The sequence below is a fragment of the Malania oleifera genome, chromosome 2 (assembly GCF_029873635.1).
Source record: "Malania oleifera isolate guangnan ecotype guangnan chromosome 2, ASM2987363v1, whole genome shotgun sequence".
NCBI lineage: Eukaryota > Viridiplantae > Streptophyta > Magnoliopsida > Santalales > Ximeniaceae > Malania > Malania oleifera.
This window is the reverse complement of record NC_080418.1, coordinates 83,332,185-83,344,896: the sequence shown is the minus strand read 5'-3', so window position 1 is coordinate 83,344,896 and position 12,712 is coordinate 83,332,185. Positions and strand designations below refer to the sequence as shown.

Genomic DNA, 12,712 nt, shown 5'->3' with positions numbered 1-12,712 from the left:
CCATCACCACAATGAATAAGAAGGGAGACAAAGAATCCCCTTGCCTTGAACCTCTGAAGGAACCAAAGAAGTCATACGGGCACCCATTTATGAGCACTAAGAAGCTTGGTGTACTTATGCAATGGGCGATCCAACTACACCAACACTCCTCAAAACCATGGTCTTAAATTTCCACAAAATTGTCTAAATTTCTGTCTAAATTTCCGATTTCTGTCACCCTCGAAATCGAAATGGCAATCGATTTCCGTATTGCATAATTTCCGTCGAAATCTCAACGAATCATCCAAAATTTATCGAAATCTTGAAATTTTAGCGAAACTTGTCGAAATTTTAACTATACGCTGAAATTTTGTCAAAATTCAAATGAGAAATTTAGGAGTGAATTGAAATTTCTATCTTAATTTATTTTATTTATTTTATCGAAACAAAAGATTATTACAAGTGCTGTTGAAATTATATGAAAAAATAAACTTACGGTAACATTTTATTTAACCATTCATGTCTAAATTATCATTATTTGTATGATAAATAATATTTAAATGATTTATGAATTTCATTTGTATTAACTGAACATGTTTAATGTATATTATCTTACAAATTTGTTTAATACACATACTATTTTACAACTTTTCCACCTCATACAAAACATAGATGTATTTAATTTGTAATATATTAGTCCTAAAACTTATATTATTATGTTTCTTAACCATTTCTAAAGTTTCACAAAGAATTCCATGCTTCACTACTAATTTCCGTTATTTTTTCAAATCGAAATCAAAATTTCTGTCAAAATTTCCGTACTTTTGGAGCTTCGAAATTTGAGTTGAAATAGAAATTTAATACCTTGCCCAAAACCCATCTTTCTATGAAGATAAAGAAGAAAGTTCTAATTGACATGATCAAAAGCTTTCTCTATATCATTTTTATTTTTTTGATAATAAAAGAAGGTATATTAGGCAAAGAAAGAGAAATTATAATGAAATAGGACAAGAAGTCCATCCCAAAAAATAAAATAAAATAAAGTAAAATGAAATGAAAAAATAAAAATAAAAATAGACGAGAAAAAAGAAAAGTTAACTACTAAACAAGGAACCCCCTCTTCAATCGTTTTCCTTCATAGTTCACCAAACTCTTCAACTTAGCCAACTCCCTATGACTCTTTTTAGCTTTGTTTTTACACCCATCAAGATGCATTTCATTTCCCCCAAGATCACAAAACTTTAAATCCAATTTATCCACGAGATCCTGAACTTCTAAAATCCTTCCCTGGAATGTCCTCCACTAGTGTTGGTAAAATACCGTCCTTGCGCTGTAGCTCATTAACCAAATTGTCATTTTCAAATATAAAGGACCCCTCCAATCCTTTCAAAGGGGATGGGTGTACATATGATAAGTCCCTTAAATCGTCATTGGAGTTACAAACACATCCATATTTTTCCCTAATTTCATCCAATAGTAAACACCCACCACAATCAAACTCACTTAGACCATCGCTTTCATTATCTAATAAATCTCCCCATTTCAATACCTCATTTCCTTAGGTAACCCCATCACAAGAATTGCCCATATTTTTCTTAGCATTTATGTCTTCCACAATAACTAACTCTTTTAAATTCCTCTTTTTACCATCTTTGGCACTACCTCACAACTACTTTTTCTTCGAAAAATTTTTTCGTATCCACACCCATCTACGCAATCTTCCAACGAGTATAAACCTTGGGACCCTTAGATCCCTTTGCCTTAAGGTTTGAGGCATCAGATATCCTAACTCAAAGCACCATCACCGCTGTAAACTTTTTCTGCAACATCCTCTTGCTCCAAAACACAATCATTGACCAAAACTTCAAAATTGTTTGAAACAAAACTTTCCTTTATCACCTTTTTCTCTTTGACCATTTCATATTGTTGCTTTTTTCTTATGAATATCGCAAACCCCCTTGACCATCAAGAATCTGCTTTGAAACTAAACATTGCAAGGTATGATTTTTACCTAAAATCTGCAAGGAAGACAGCATAAATGTTATGTCCCTTGTCTGCCTACACTAATTAATAGGAGAATTCTAGGTTTTGAAATGCAAGAAACTTATGATCTTCCTTAACCTGTCCTCCAATTTTTGATAACTGCTGCTCTAGCTCAGAGGATCCTTCCGTAACAGCTTAACAAGTGCTCTTTTTTGATCCATCACTCCCATCCAAACATTTTTTGGTCTTGAGAAACTGCATTGGAAGGAACCTCTTGGGCACTAATTGAGAACTGAACAATTCCTTGAACATTCAAACTAGCCTCTTGTGCTTGGTCCACATACCAAGGGCACGTTTAAATGAATGGTCTATCTAAGAATGACCCAACTCAGAAGAAACCTCCTTTGTTTCCAAAGAATGGCTATTTTTTTTTTACTATGGGCATGTTCAATAAGTTGGCCCAACTTAGTTAAAAAAGAAACTGCTCCTTCTTAATTACCTAGCCAAGATCCAAGACAAAAACAAAACTTATCAGCCCGATATTCTTTGTCTCGTCTGCCCCAAGCACAACCCTAGCCGCCTCCGCTAGCTTCCACACTTCTTCTGAAACCCTAGATACCTACACTGTGTGGACATTCTTCTCTTATCAAACAGTTGTGGTTTCTGGCCGATTAACAATGACAATTGCTGACTTCAGAAGCGCAGCCTTGTTCATACCACACCTACAGCACCTATCTTCCTTATCGTCCGCCATAGCTCGACCTCTAGAGACGGCTTGCCGACTTCGACCCTTGCCTCCATCTATATTACCTTCCAGCACGACCTGCCTCCACGATTTGAAATGTGGCTGACTTTCTGCAACTATTTCGCCCAAATATTTTCGTATCTCCTTTGCCAAGTCATAGAAAACACTCACAAAGCTTTGCCATCTCTCACCTTTTGCACCGCCAAGAACCTACACATAAAACCTCCTATGATTACAGCCCAACCCCAACTCCAAGAACTTTCCCACCTTCGTCCACCCAATTGACAGCTGGTAGTTTGTACTACCCTTGCAGAAACTCCAAAAAACCCCTCTCCATTCGACCAAAAACCAACAACCTTTCGACGAATCACGAAACAACCTCTTCCGATAACCTCACCAATCTAACGCGAATAACATTCTTCTCCTATGAGCAAAGATGAACTCCCCCCGCCCTTGTCCAAGAATAGATTAAAGGATTTTCCTTTGATCTACCACTCAGCTCTTCATACCCCTCGCCTTTGTCCAAACACAGATTGAAGAATTGATACCCTAAACCAAACTTCATCGCAGTAAAAACACAATAGGGGAAGAGGAATAATATTGTGAGGGAGAGAGAGAAAGAGACGAATAGAGCCATCAGTTTTTCTTCTCCATATCAAGTTTATTTCACACACCACACCATTTCTCCTTCCTCTCTAATAGGTAACCACCACCTCATTAGCAATGAGGTTGCATCCATGATCCATATTCCAACCATAAAGGCATGTTGGTGATGCCTAATAACTTCCAAAATGGCTCTTTTGATCCTTTTGGCAAGGACTTTAGCAAGAATTTTATACATTACTCCCCACCAGGCTGATTGGACAAAAGTCCTTGATGTTTAAAGCCCCAAATTTTTTAGGAATCAAAGTAAGAAATGTGGCATTATTGTTGCACATAAATCTACTTGATCTAAATAAGTCTTCCAGAGTGTGGATAAGGTCTAGTTTGAGAATGTCTTCAAAAGTGTGGTGAGGTCTTGTTTGAGAATGTCCCAATTACACTAAAAAAAAAAAAGATAAGGAGAAACCATCTAGGCCAGGTGCTTTGTCACCATTACAATCTCTTATAGCTTTGGAGGATTTTAGCTTCTTCAAAGGGTCTTCCTAGCCACTCCATAGTAAAGGGGCTAAGCGATTTAAAATTAATTCCATCCACAAAGTTTTCAGTTTAATAAAGGGCTTTGTGAAACATGTTTTGATTTTTGCCTCCTCAACCAAGGTGTTCTCTCTGATTTCAATGCTCGAAATGGTGTTCAGCCTACGGTGAGCATTTGCAGTCCAGTGGAAAATTTTAGTCCGATCACCCTCTCTGAGCCATAAGGCTCTAGATTTCTGCCTCCATGTGATCTCTTCAAGGCTAATGATCTCTAACAATTCCTTCTTCAACAAAACCCTTTTTTCCCTTCCTTTAGTATTGAGCCCTTGACCCCATCTCTTGCTCATCAAGAACATTGATATCACTCAAAATGGTAGTCTTTTTTGCTTGAATATTTTACTGAAGGTGCTCTTATTCCAAACCTTGAGCTTTTCTTTCAACCCCTTTAGTTTTGATGCTAGCATTCCCCTCAACCTAAGGTGAGGGCCACCAATTCTAAGTCTTTGAAACCATTGTGCTTTAACCAAATGTTCCCAAAGCGGAAAGGGGCTGGCCCCCCATTTAACACCTCCCATATCAATAAGAATAGGGAAGTGATACAATGTGGGCTAGGGAAAGAGTCCCAGAATGGCTTTGGAGTAATGAATGTCCCAATCTAAAGAGATAAGAAATTTTTCAATCCTTGAGAAAGAGGGTGTCTCTCTAGTGTTGGACCAAGTAAAAGTTTCCCCCATGGGCAAAGATCATTGAGGGCATTCGCATTTATGAAGTCCAAAAGCTCTCTCATGCAACTACTTTTTTGCTCCGCCTCCACTTCTTTTACATGGAAAAAGCACCATGTTGAAATCCCCACCGATAACCCAAGGAGCATCCCAAAGGATTTTAATTTCCAAGAGCTCTACCAAAAAAGATATCTAAGGGATCCTTCACCTAGGCTATAGACCCTAGGGGTCATCCAAGTTTTCGAAAAAACACAAGACTAAAAACGAGTTGATGGAATGATCTAGCAACTCCCCCACATTGAGATTCCACATAATAAGGATGCCTCTAGCGTTACCCACAGCACCAATGGAGACCCATCCACAGGTCTCCCATCCCTAGAGATCTCTAGTTAGAAGAAGATCCATATTTTCCACTTTGGTCTCCTGTAAGCAAACAATGTCACTTCTCCAATCCTTGAGAAAGGACCTTATTACACTTCTTTTGGATTTTTCATTCAACTCCCTCACGTTCCAAGAGATAATTTTCTTTAACATTGTTTAACCATGCAATCCTGGCTGCTGCTTGTTTCCACCAGGTTTGTACAAACTCCCGATTTATCAATTAACTAAACATTCTAGACGCTTTAGCTCCCTACTTGTTTCCAATTTCCTATTCCTGCCCATGGGTTTTTGGAATTGGGAATTGACTCCTCCTCCCTTCTTTTCTTTCAATTTCCTCAAATAATCTCAAAGCCCATCTTCAAACCCCTCAAAAGATACCCCAATAGTTTTGCTAACCAATTTCACCTTCCGTAGCACCCAATCAGAGACCTGCTCTTTAAATTGCGTTCTCTTCGGATCAGAACCAAACAACCCACGAAGTTGGGACTGTCCTACACATCTGCAGGGCTGGGGCTGTAATGCACAGCCTCAACAGGAGGGGTGGGAGCTGGATCAGGGATAAATCAGCGACTGCAACCTGCAAGTTCTCCTCAGTATCTCAGGGTGCTTTTATTGAGGGGAAGGATGGACCTACAAGATGGGGTTCTACAGATCAGCCACCAACCCCACGACCAGCCATGGAGAGTGAAGGAACTGAAAGCTTTGGCATTGGCTGTTGGAGAAGGTTTAAAAGCTGGGAGACCAAAGAGAAGATCCCCCTCGAACATATTGTCAAAACCCTTCTTTGGTCCGTCCCAAGGTCAACAAAGGAGGAAAAAAACATTTGGGGTTGGCTGGCTTTAGACCAAAAAAACCAAAATCAGAGGAGCTCCTGCTCTTCATAACTATGTTCGCAAAGGATAGAGTGCCTCTAATCTTCAACCCAGCTTGGAGTGACCCTTGAGGCTGGTCGGTTCTGAGGAGCATTTGAAAGGATGCACCACAGTGAGGGCAGATGCAGTGGGGGCACAAATGGTAAGCTGTTGGAATCGCCAATGTTGAAGGAGCTAGAGGAGGGACTGAACACTTCTTGATATCCAGGTTTGAGCTGCAGGAAAGGAGACTGAAAGTACAGAACCTTGGACTTCCAGAAGGAGGGAGCGAGCAGGCGTTGCCCAATGACTGCAGCTGCATCGGACACTTTTTCCCATCCCTTTGAATCAAATCCCTCTAGGAAGACCAAATGTCTCCAACCGTCGCTGTTGATCTCCATTAGGGATAAGAATCTACCAAGCTTGTCCAATTTCAAGGTAAGCAATAGGGTTTTGTCCCTAATCCTCATTCAGAAAAACCAAGAGGGAGAGGTTCTGCCCATCCACAGCCTTTTAAAGGGGAGGACATTAATTTTATTACTTGTTATGAATTAGAAAAGTTTTTGGGTAGTTCAGACTTCAAAGATGTAGATGGCATATGTTCTTGTTGTTTGAAGAATTGAAGAAATAAGTGAGTTGCCACCTGAAGTGCAACCTTTGCTTGATGAGTTTATGATGTTGTTCCCAAGAGATACCCCAGGTCTCCCTCCAATACGAGACAGTTAGCATCTCGTTGATTAGTTCCTAGTTATATGCTTTCCACCTATAGAATATGTCCAAAACAACACAAAGAATTGAGGCAAGATTTGGTTGCTCCTTCCCTATTCCTCTTGATGATTTACTAGATCAGCTACATGGTGCTACTAATTCTTTTCAAAGACTGATCTCAAAATAGTTATCATCAAATCAGAACTATACAGAGAGATGAATGGAAGACAGTCTCCAAAACAAGGGGGATGGTCAATGCTTAGTTATGCCATCTGGCCTTTCCAATGCTCCTAATACTTATGCAACCAATGAATGATGTGTTCAACCAGTTATTGGCAGATTAATTGCAGTTTATTACTTTATTTTTATGACATTATTTTGAAAGGCAAAAAGGAGCATATTGATTGTTTCCAATAAATGTGTCAGACCTTTAGAGATCAAACGATGTATGACAATAAGTGTCAATTCCTCAATAACAGCTTGGTTTTCTTAGGCTATGTTGTTTACGGTGAAGGGAGACGATGGATCCTAGCAAGATTGAAGCAATTTTGAACTCGCCTATTCCACAATCACTCCATGACATTCAGAGTTTTCATGGCTTTGTGCCTCTTCATCGCCAATTTATAAAGAATTTCAAGACCATTATTGCTCCAATGACTAAATGTTTGAAAGAATGCAATTTAAAGTGGACAAATGAAGCCAGTAAGAGCTTTGAATTCATTAAGCAAAAGGTGTCAAAAGCACCTGCTCTTTCTCTACTTGATTTTAATCAAGTTTTGGAGTTGAATGTGGTGCTTCTAAGGGAATCGGTGCAGTCCATAGCCAAGGAGGTAAACCTATTGATTTTTATAGTGAAATGTTCAATGGTTCAACAACAACAACAACAAGCCTTAAGTCCCATTAGGTGGGGTCGGCTACATGAACACTTTCCCAGCAATTCACCCGATCTAGAGCATTTTCCTCTAATAGATTAAAGGCTACTAAATCCTTCCTCACTACCTCATTCCAAGTTATTTTAGGCCTACCCCTACCCATTTTCATGCCAAAAACAATAATCAACTTGCTCCTCCTCATAGGTGCTCTACTAGGCCTGTATTTCAAATGCCCAAACCATCTAAGTCACCCCTCCCCTATCTAGATTTCGACTAGTGCTATACCTAAATTATTACGTATATGCTCATTTCTTACTTTATCTTTTAATGTTTAACCACTCATCCACCTTAACATACGCATCTCAGCAACTTTCATTTTTTGTACATGTTGTTTCTTAGTTGCCCAACTTTCTAAACCATTAAAAAATAGCTAGCCTTATAGCCGTCTTATAAAACTTTCCTTCTAATTTTTAGGGTATTCCACAATCACACAACACACTTGACGCACTACTCCATTTTAACCAACCTATCTTAATTTTATATACTACATCTTCTTCAATTTCCCCTTCAACATGCATAATAGATCCAAGATATCTAAATCTATCAATGCTATTAATCTCTTGATTATTCAATTTAATATTCTCTATTGCTACTCCTTACATTACAGAAATTACATTTCATATATTCTATCTTATTCCTACTTATCCTAAACCCTTTAGACTCTAATGTGGCTCTCCAAAGTTCTAGCTTAGATTCCACTCCGCTTCTACTATCACCAGTCAACACGATATTATCTGCAAACAACATACACCAAGGGATCTCATTTTGGATATTTCTAGTTAGTTCATCAATTACTAAAGTAAAAAGATAAGGACTCAAAGTAGAACCTAGATGTACACCTAATGTGATTGGAAACTGTCTAGAATCTCCTCCTACACTCCTAACGTTTGTTGTTGTTGTTGTTGTTGTAGAACCACTGAACATTTCACTATAAAAATCAATAGGTTTACCTCCTTGGCTATGGAGGTAAACCTATTGATTTTTGTAGTGAAATGTTCAGTGGTTCTAGAAGAAAATATTCTATTTATGACAAAGAATCGTAATCCATTATTCGTGCTTTGGACCATCAAAGTCGATATTTTTGTCCTAAGCCATATGTGCTCCTTTTTTATGGTGAAGCATTGAAGTTTTCTCATACAAAATTTAGTAGTTGTCATGCACCATGAGTTGAATTTCTTCAAACTTATAGGTTTTCTATTAAGCATAATATGGAGTTCAAAATCTTGTTGCTAACTTTTTGAGTTGCAGGCATTGTTTGCTAGCTACTATGTAAGTGAAAGTTGTGGGTTTTGGAGCATTAAAAGATCTATACAAGCTAGAGATATAGGTAAAAGGTGCAAATGAACCTTCTAAGCAATTTCGAGTGCTTGACACTTTTCTTTTCAAGGACAATTGTTTGTGCATTCCACAAGGTTCTTTAAGGGAGGGTATCATATTTGAATTTCAAACTGTAGGTCTTACTCGACAATTTGACAAAGACAAAACACTTACAATTGTTCAATAAAATTATTATTGGCTAAAAAAGAAAAGAGATTTCATGAGGTTAACTTGCCATATAGCCAGCAAAACCCATAGTCAAAACACAGGATGGTACAATCCATTGCCAATAGCTAAAGCTCCATAGGAAGATGTGCGTATGGATTTTTTCCTTGGATTGCCTAGAAGCTCGAGGAACAAAGATTCAGACATGGTAAAGGTTGTCCATTCTCCAAAATGGCATACCTTGTTCCATGTAGCAAGACTCTAGATGCTACTAAGGTTGTTAATAACAAATTTAGAGAGATTGTCAAACTTCACAGCATTCCAAAACAATCACTTCAGATTGAGATTCCAAGTTTTTATAAGTCAGTTTTTGTGTACACTTGGGCCAAAGCTTCCAACTCATCCGTAATTTAGCATCACTTGCCATCCCATGGTCAAACAAAAGTTGTAAATACGAGTTTGGCAAGTCTTTTAAGGAGCTTGGTTAAGAAGAATATCAAGATTGGAATCTTGTCACAAGCTGAATTTGCTCGGTCCTTCTCAAGCTGTTTATGGTCATAATCCATTGAATCCATTGGATTTGGTTCCTCTTCCAACTACTCTGAACTTTAGTGGAGAAGCTGAAGAAAGAGCTAAATAAATTTCGATCGCAAAGCAAAATGAGAGATATCATGCTCAAGCTAACAAATATCATAAGATTGTTGAATTCAAAGAAGGTGATCTGGTCTAGATTCATTTTGGGTAAGGGAGACTCCCTTGCACCCAGTTTGGAAAGCTCATGCCAAGAGCTTATATTCAAATATCTCAAGCGGAATGGTGAAAATGCATACAAGATTCAACTTCAAGAATTTTCCAAATTTTAGATTTATCTTCGTATTATGGTGATGACCGCAACTGTGTTAGTTATTGTTTCTGGCATGAAAAGGGTTAGAGGTAAAATAACTTGAAATGAAATTGTGAGAAAGGATTTAATGGCTCTTAGTCTAGTAGAGAAAAATGCTCTCAAATGGGTGACTTGACGAAAAAAATAATTCATGTAGCCAACCCCACCTAGTGGGACTTAAGTCTTGTTGTTGTTTTTGTTGTTGTTGTTGTTGTTGTTGTTGTTGTTGTTCCTTATTATGGTGATGATAGCACCTAAACCCAAGGAAGAGTCTTCTTCAACTTGGGAAGCATGACACGTGAGTGTTATGAATGAGTTCAAGTGAATTTGGGCTGCTGTTGGGATGTGACTTAATGATGCAAACAAATTTGATTCTTAGAGGTGTAGACCAGCAGGTTTTTGGCCCAATTTGGAGCTCAACTTTCAAAAAGTTCTACACTTAGAAAGTAATTTATTTTTTTAGACAACAAAAAAATTCATTGAAATGAAAAACCAAAAAAAAATTACAAAGAAAAGAGGATGAGGCATCCTTTAAAGAAAAAAAAAAACATAACAACAAAAATCAGAAACAAAGAAATTCAAAATATTCACATTAATTGTTAGTTTCAAGCTGAAACAGTGATCTTTCTAACAAATTAAATTATGCATTCATTGGAGTCTTCTACGAGAAGTTATAGTCATTTGAATTTAAGTGTGCATTCTGCCAATTTAAACCTTTCTATGAATCTATATTCCTTATTAAAAGAAAATGTGTTAGGAGAATATTTTGAGTATTTTCGGTCAAAATCATTTCTACCTGGAAAACATGAAGTAGCATTTTCCTATGCTTGGAGGATTTTCAAAGTTTATACAAGCATACCCAGTCAAGTATAAGGATATAGAGTGTTTTCGAATGAAAGTTTGTGACTTTGGCCTTTGCCTTGTTTCTCTTTAGTTTTGTATCGCCTTTGTGAGTGAAAAACTTTTTCTTTTAAATTTGTATCAGTAAATTGGTGAGCTATTTGTATTTTTGGAGTGGTGAGTTTCCTTTTGTATCTCTTTGGTGGATTCCATTCAGTGGCAACTAAAGCTACCTATTTTGTGTGTGTGATCTACTAGTTCCAAAGTTTTTTGGTAACCCAGTGTCACTATCAAATTTGTGCATTTTGTACAAGTACAGTAATAAGACTATTGCTCAACTTTTTCTATACTGTCAACCAAGACTTAGATTCCACATTAATAATAACAACAAAGTTAGGAGTAGGCAGGGGTTTCACCTACCACCTGCAGAAAGAAGAATAAGAAGAAGAATAAGAACATTGCTCTAAACAGAGCTCAACCTAAAAAAGTAGAGTAATGAGACTACCGTTCATATTTTCCTACATTGTCAACCAACACTTGGATTCCACATTAATAATAACAATAAAGTTAGGAGTAGGCAGGGGTTTCACCTGCCACCTGCAGACTGAGAAGAAGAAGAAGAAGAATATTGCTCTAAACAGAGCTAAACCTAAAAAACACGATCTCATGAAATTCAATTTACTAAAAAACTCAGAGTTCAAAAATATGAACCAATAATTAAAATAAAATAAAATAACTCAAGCATTGTTTAAAACAAAGGAAATGAAATAGAAAAAAAAAATTTGATAAAAAACATTGATCTCCCTTCAGTTTTGACAAAAAGACAAGAACCTTCCTAAACTTCAAATATTCTACAAACCTCCTTTAGATTCTAAAAATCTCACAAAATTCCCCTAACATTCAATTTCTTAGATACTTACAGCCCTCAAAAAGTTCGTTTTTTTATCAAATATGAGGACTATATATTTTTGACAAAATCACAAGAAATTTTGAAATTTTTGAAACCTTAATGGAAATTGAATTTTGGAAATCCCATAAAAGTATGTATTTTTTTGTCAAATCTCAAAAGGGTAGATTGTCTTTTACTCAAAATTTTAACCATCATATATACCCTTTTTCAGCTGTCATAAATCATCAACCAAACAGAGAGAGAGAGAGAAAGACAGAGACAGAGAAAAACCTAACCAGAGCTGGTTTATCAGGGTGTGAGACATCAGCAAGCAGATAAGTGTACGTAGAAGACGCCTTCTCGAAAAGCTGACGGAACAGGAACTTCTTCGAACAATCGGAGGAGGCCCCATAACTCACCACCGTTCGAAATCCGGCCTTCGAGTTCACTGTTCTTGATATCGAGCGGGTAGAAAGTGTTAGGGTTTGTAAAGATTGGGAGATAGAGAATCGAAGGCAGTGATGCAATCCAAACATCATTGACGCATCTATGGGCAAATCTGTGGGAAAAATGCAGGCAGAAGGAATTGATTTTGATATACCCCAACTACTTGGAAGAGACTAGAGCGTAGCATTGTGTAGGGAATTACCACCCAAATCAACCCTCCGATCGAAGCAATTTTATAATAAGGAAAGCGATTCACATCAACAAGATAATCGGAGCTATTGACTTCCGCACCTTGCTAATAAATAGTATTACACCCGGATTTGACGTTTGTCAATATAAATAGAAATTTGGAGAAAGATATTAAGATATCTTACCTTAACATACTTTCCTATTTCAGAAAACCCTCTCAAGCTCATCTCTTACTTACGCATTGGAAAAGTCCCTTAAATTACTTTTATTTGTCTCTTTTTAGGTAGTCGTGATCAAAGATCGATTCGTAAAAATTATTCAATTTTCAATTGCAACAGATTTATATGCAAACTACTTTGGTGTGTCCTCGAATTCTTGTTTTACCAACTCTATTTTCCAGAAACAACGTAATGGTGTTGGCATCAACACTAACGGATTGTCGCTATCCCATATTTCTAGCGGGACCGGAGAGGCCTTCGTAGCAAACTGTCACATGAAGAGTTGTTTCCCCAACAAAAATACAATAGTATAGATATTAAATTTT

The 12,712-nt window shown here is 37.4% G+C and overlaps 1 protein-coding gene across 2 annotated transcripts in view; it reads right to left on the bottom strand.

The window, feature by feature from the left end:
- LOC131149659 (persulfide dioxygenase ETHE1 homolog, mitochondrial) overlaps positions 1 to 12,398 on the bottom strand; it is a 48,577-nt gene extending 36,179 nt beyond the window's left edge. The window contains exons 1-2 of one of the 2 annotated variants that reach the window (XM_058100300.1): positions 12,182 to 12,398; positions 11,829 to 12,091 (exon numbers count right to left, since the gene is read on the bottom strand). In XM_058100300.1, the coding sequence (XP_057956283.1) occupies positions 11,829 to 12,071 (243 nt within the window). In that variant the 5' untranslated portion in view covers positions 12,072 to 12,091; positions 12,182 to 12,398. Of the gene's footprint in view, positions 1 to 11,828 lie in introns of both variants that reach the window. The other variant, XM_058100299.1, reaches the window with a different exon arrangement.
- Positions 12,399 to 12,712: the final 314 nt, after the last annotated feature.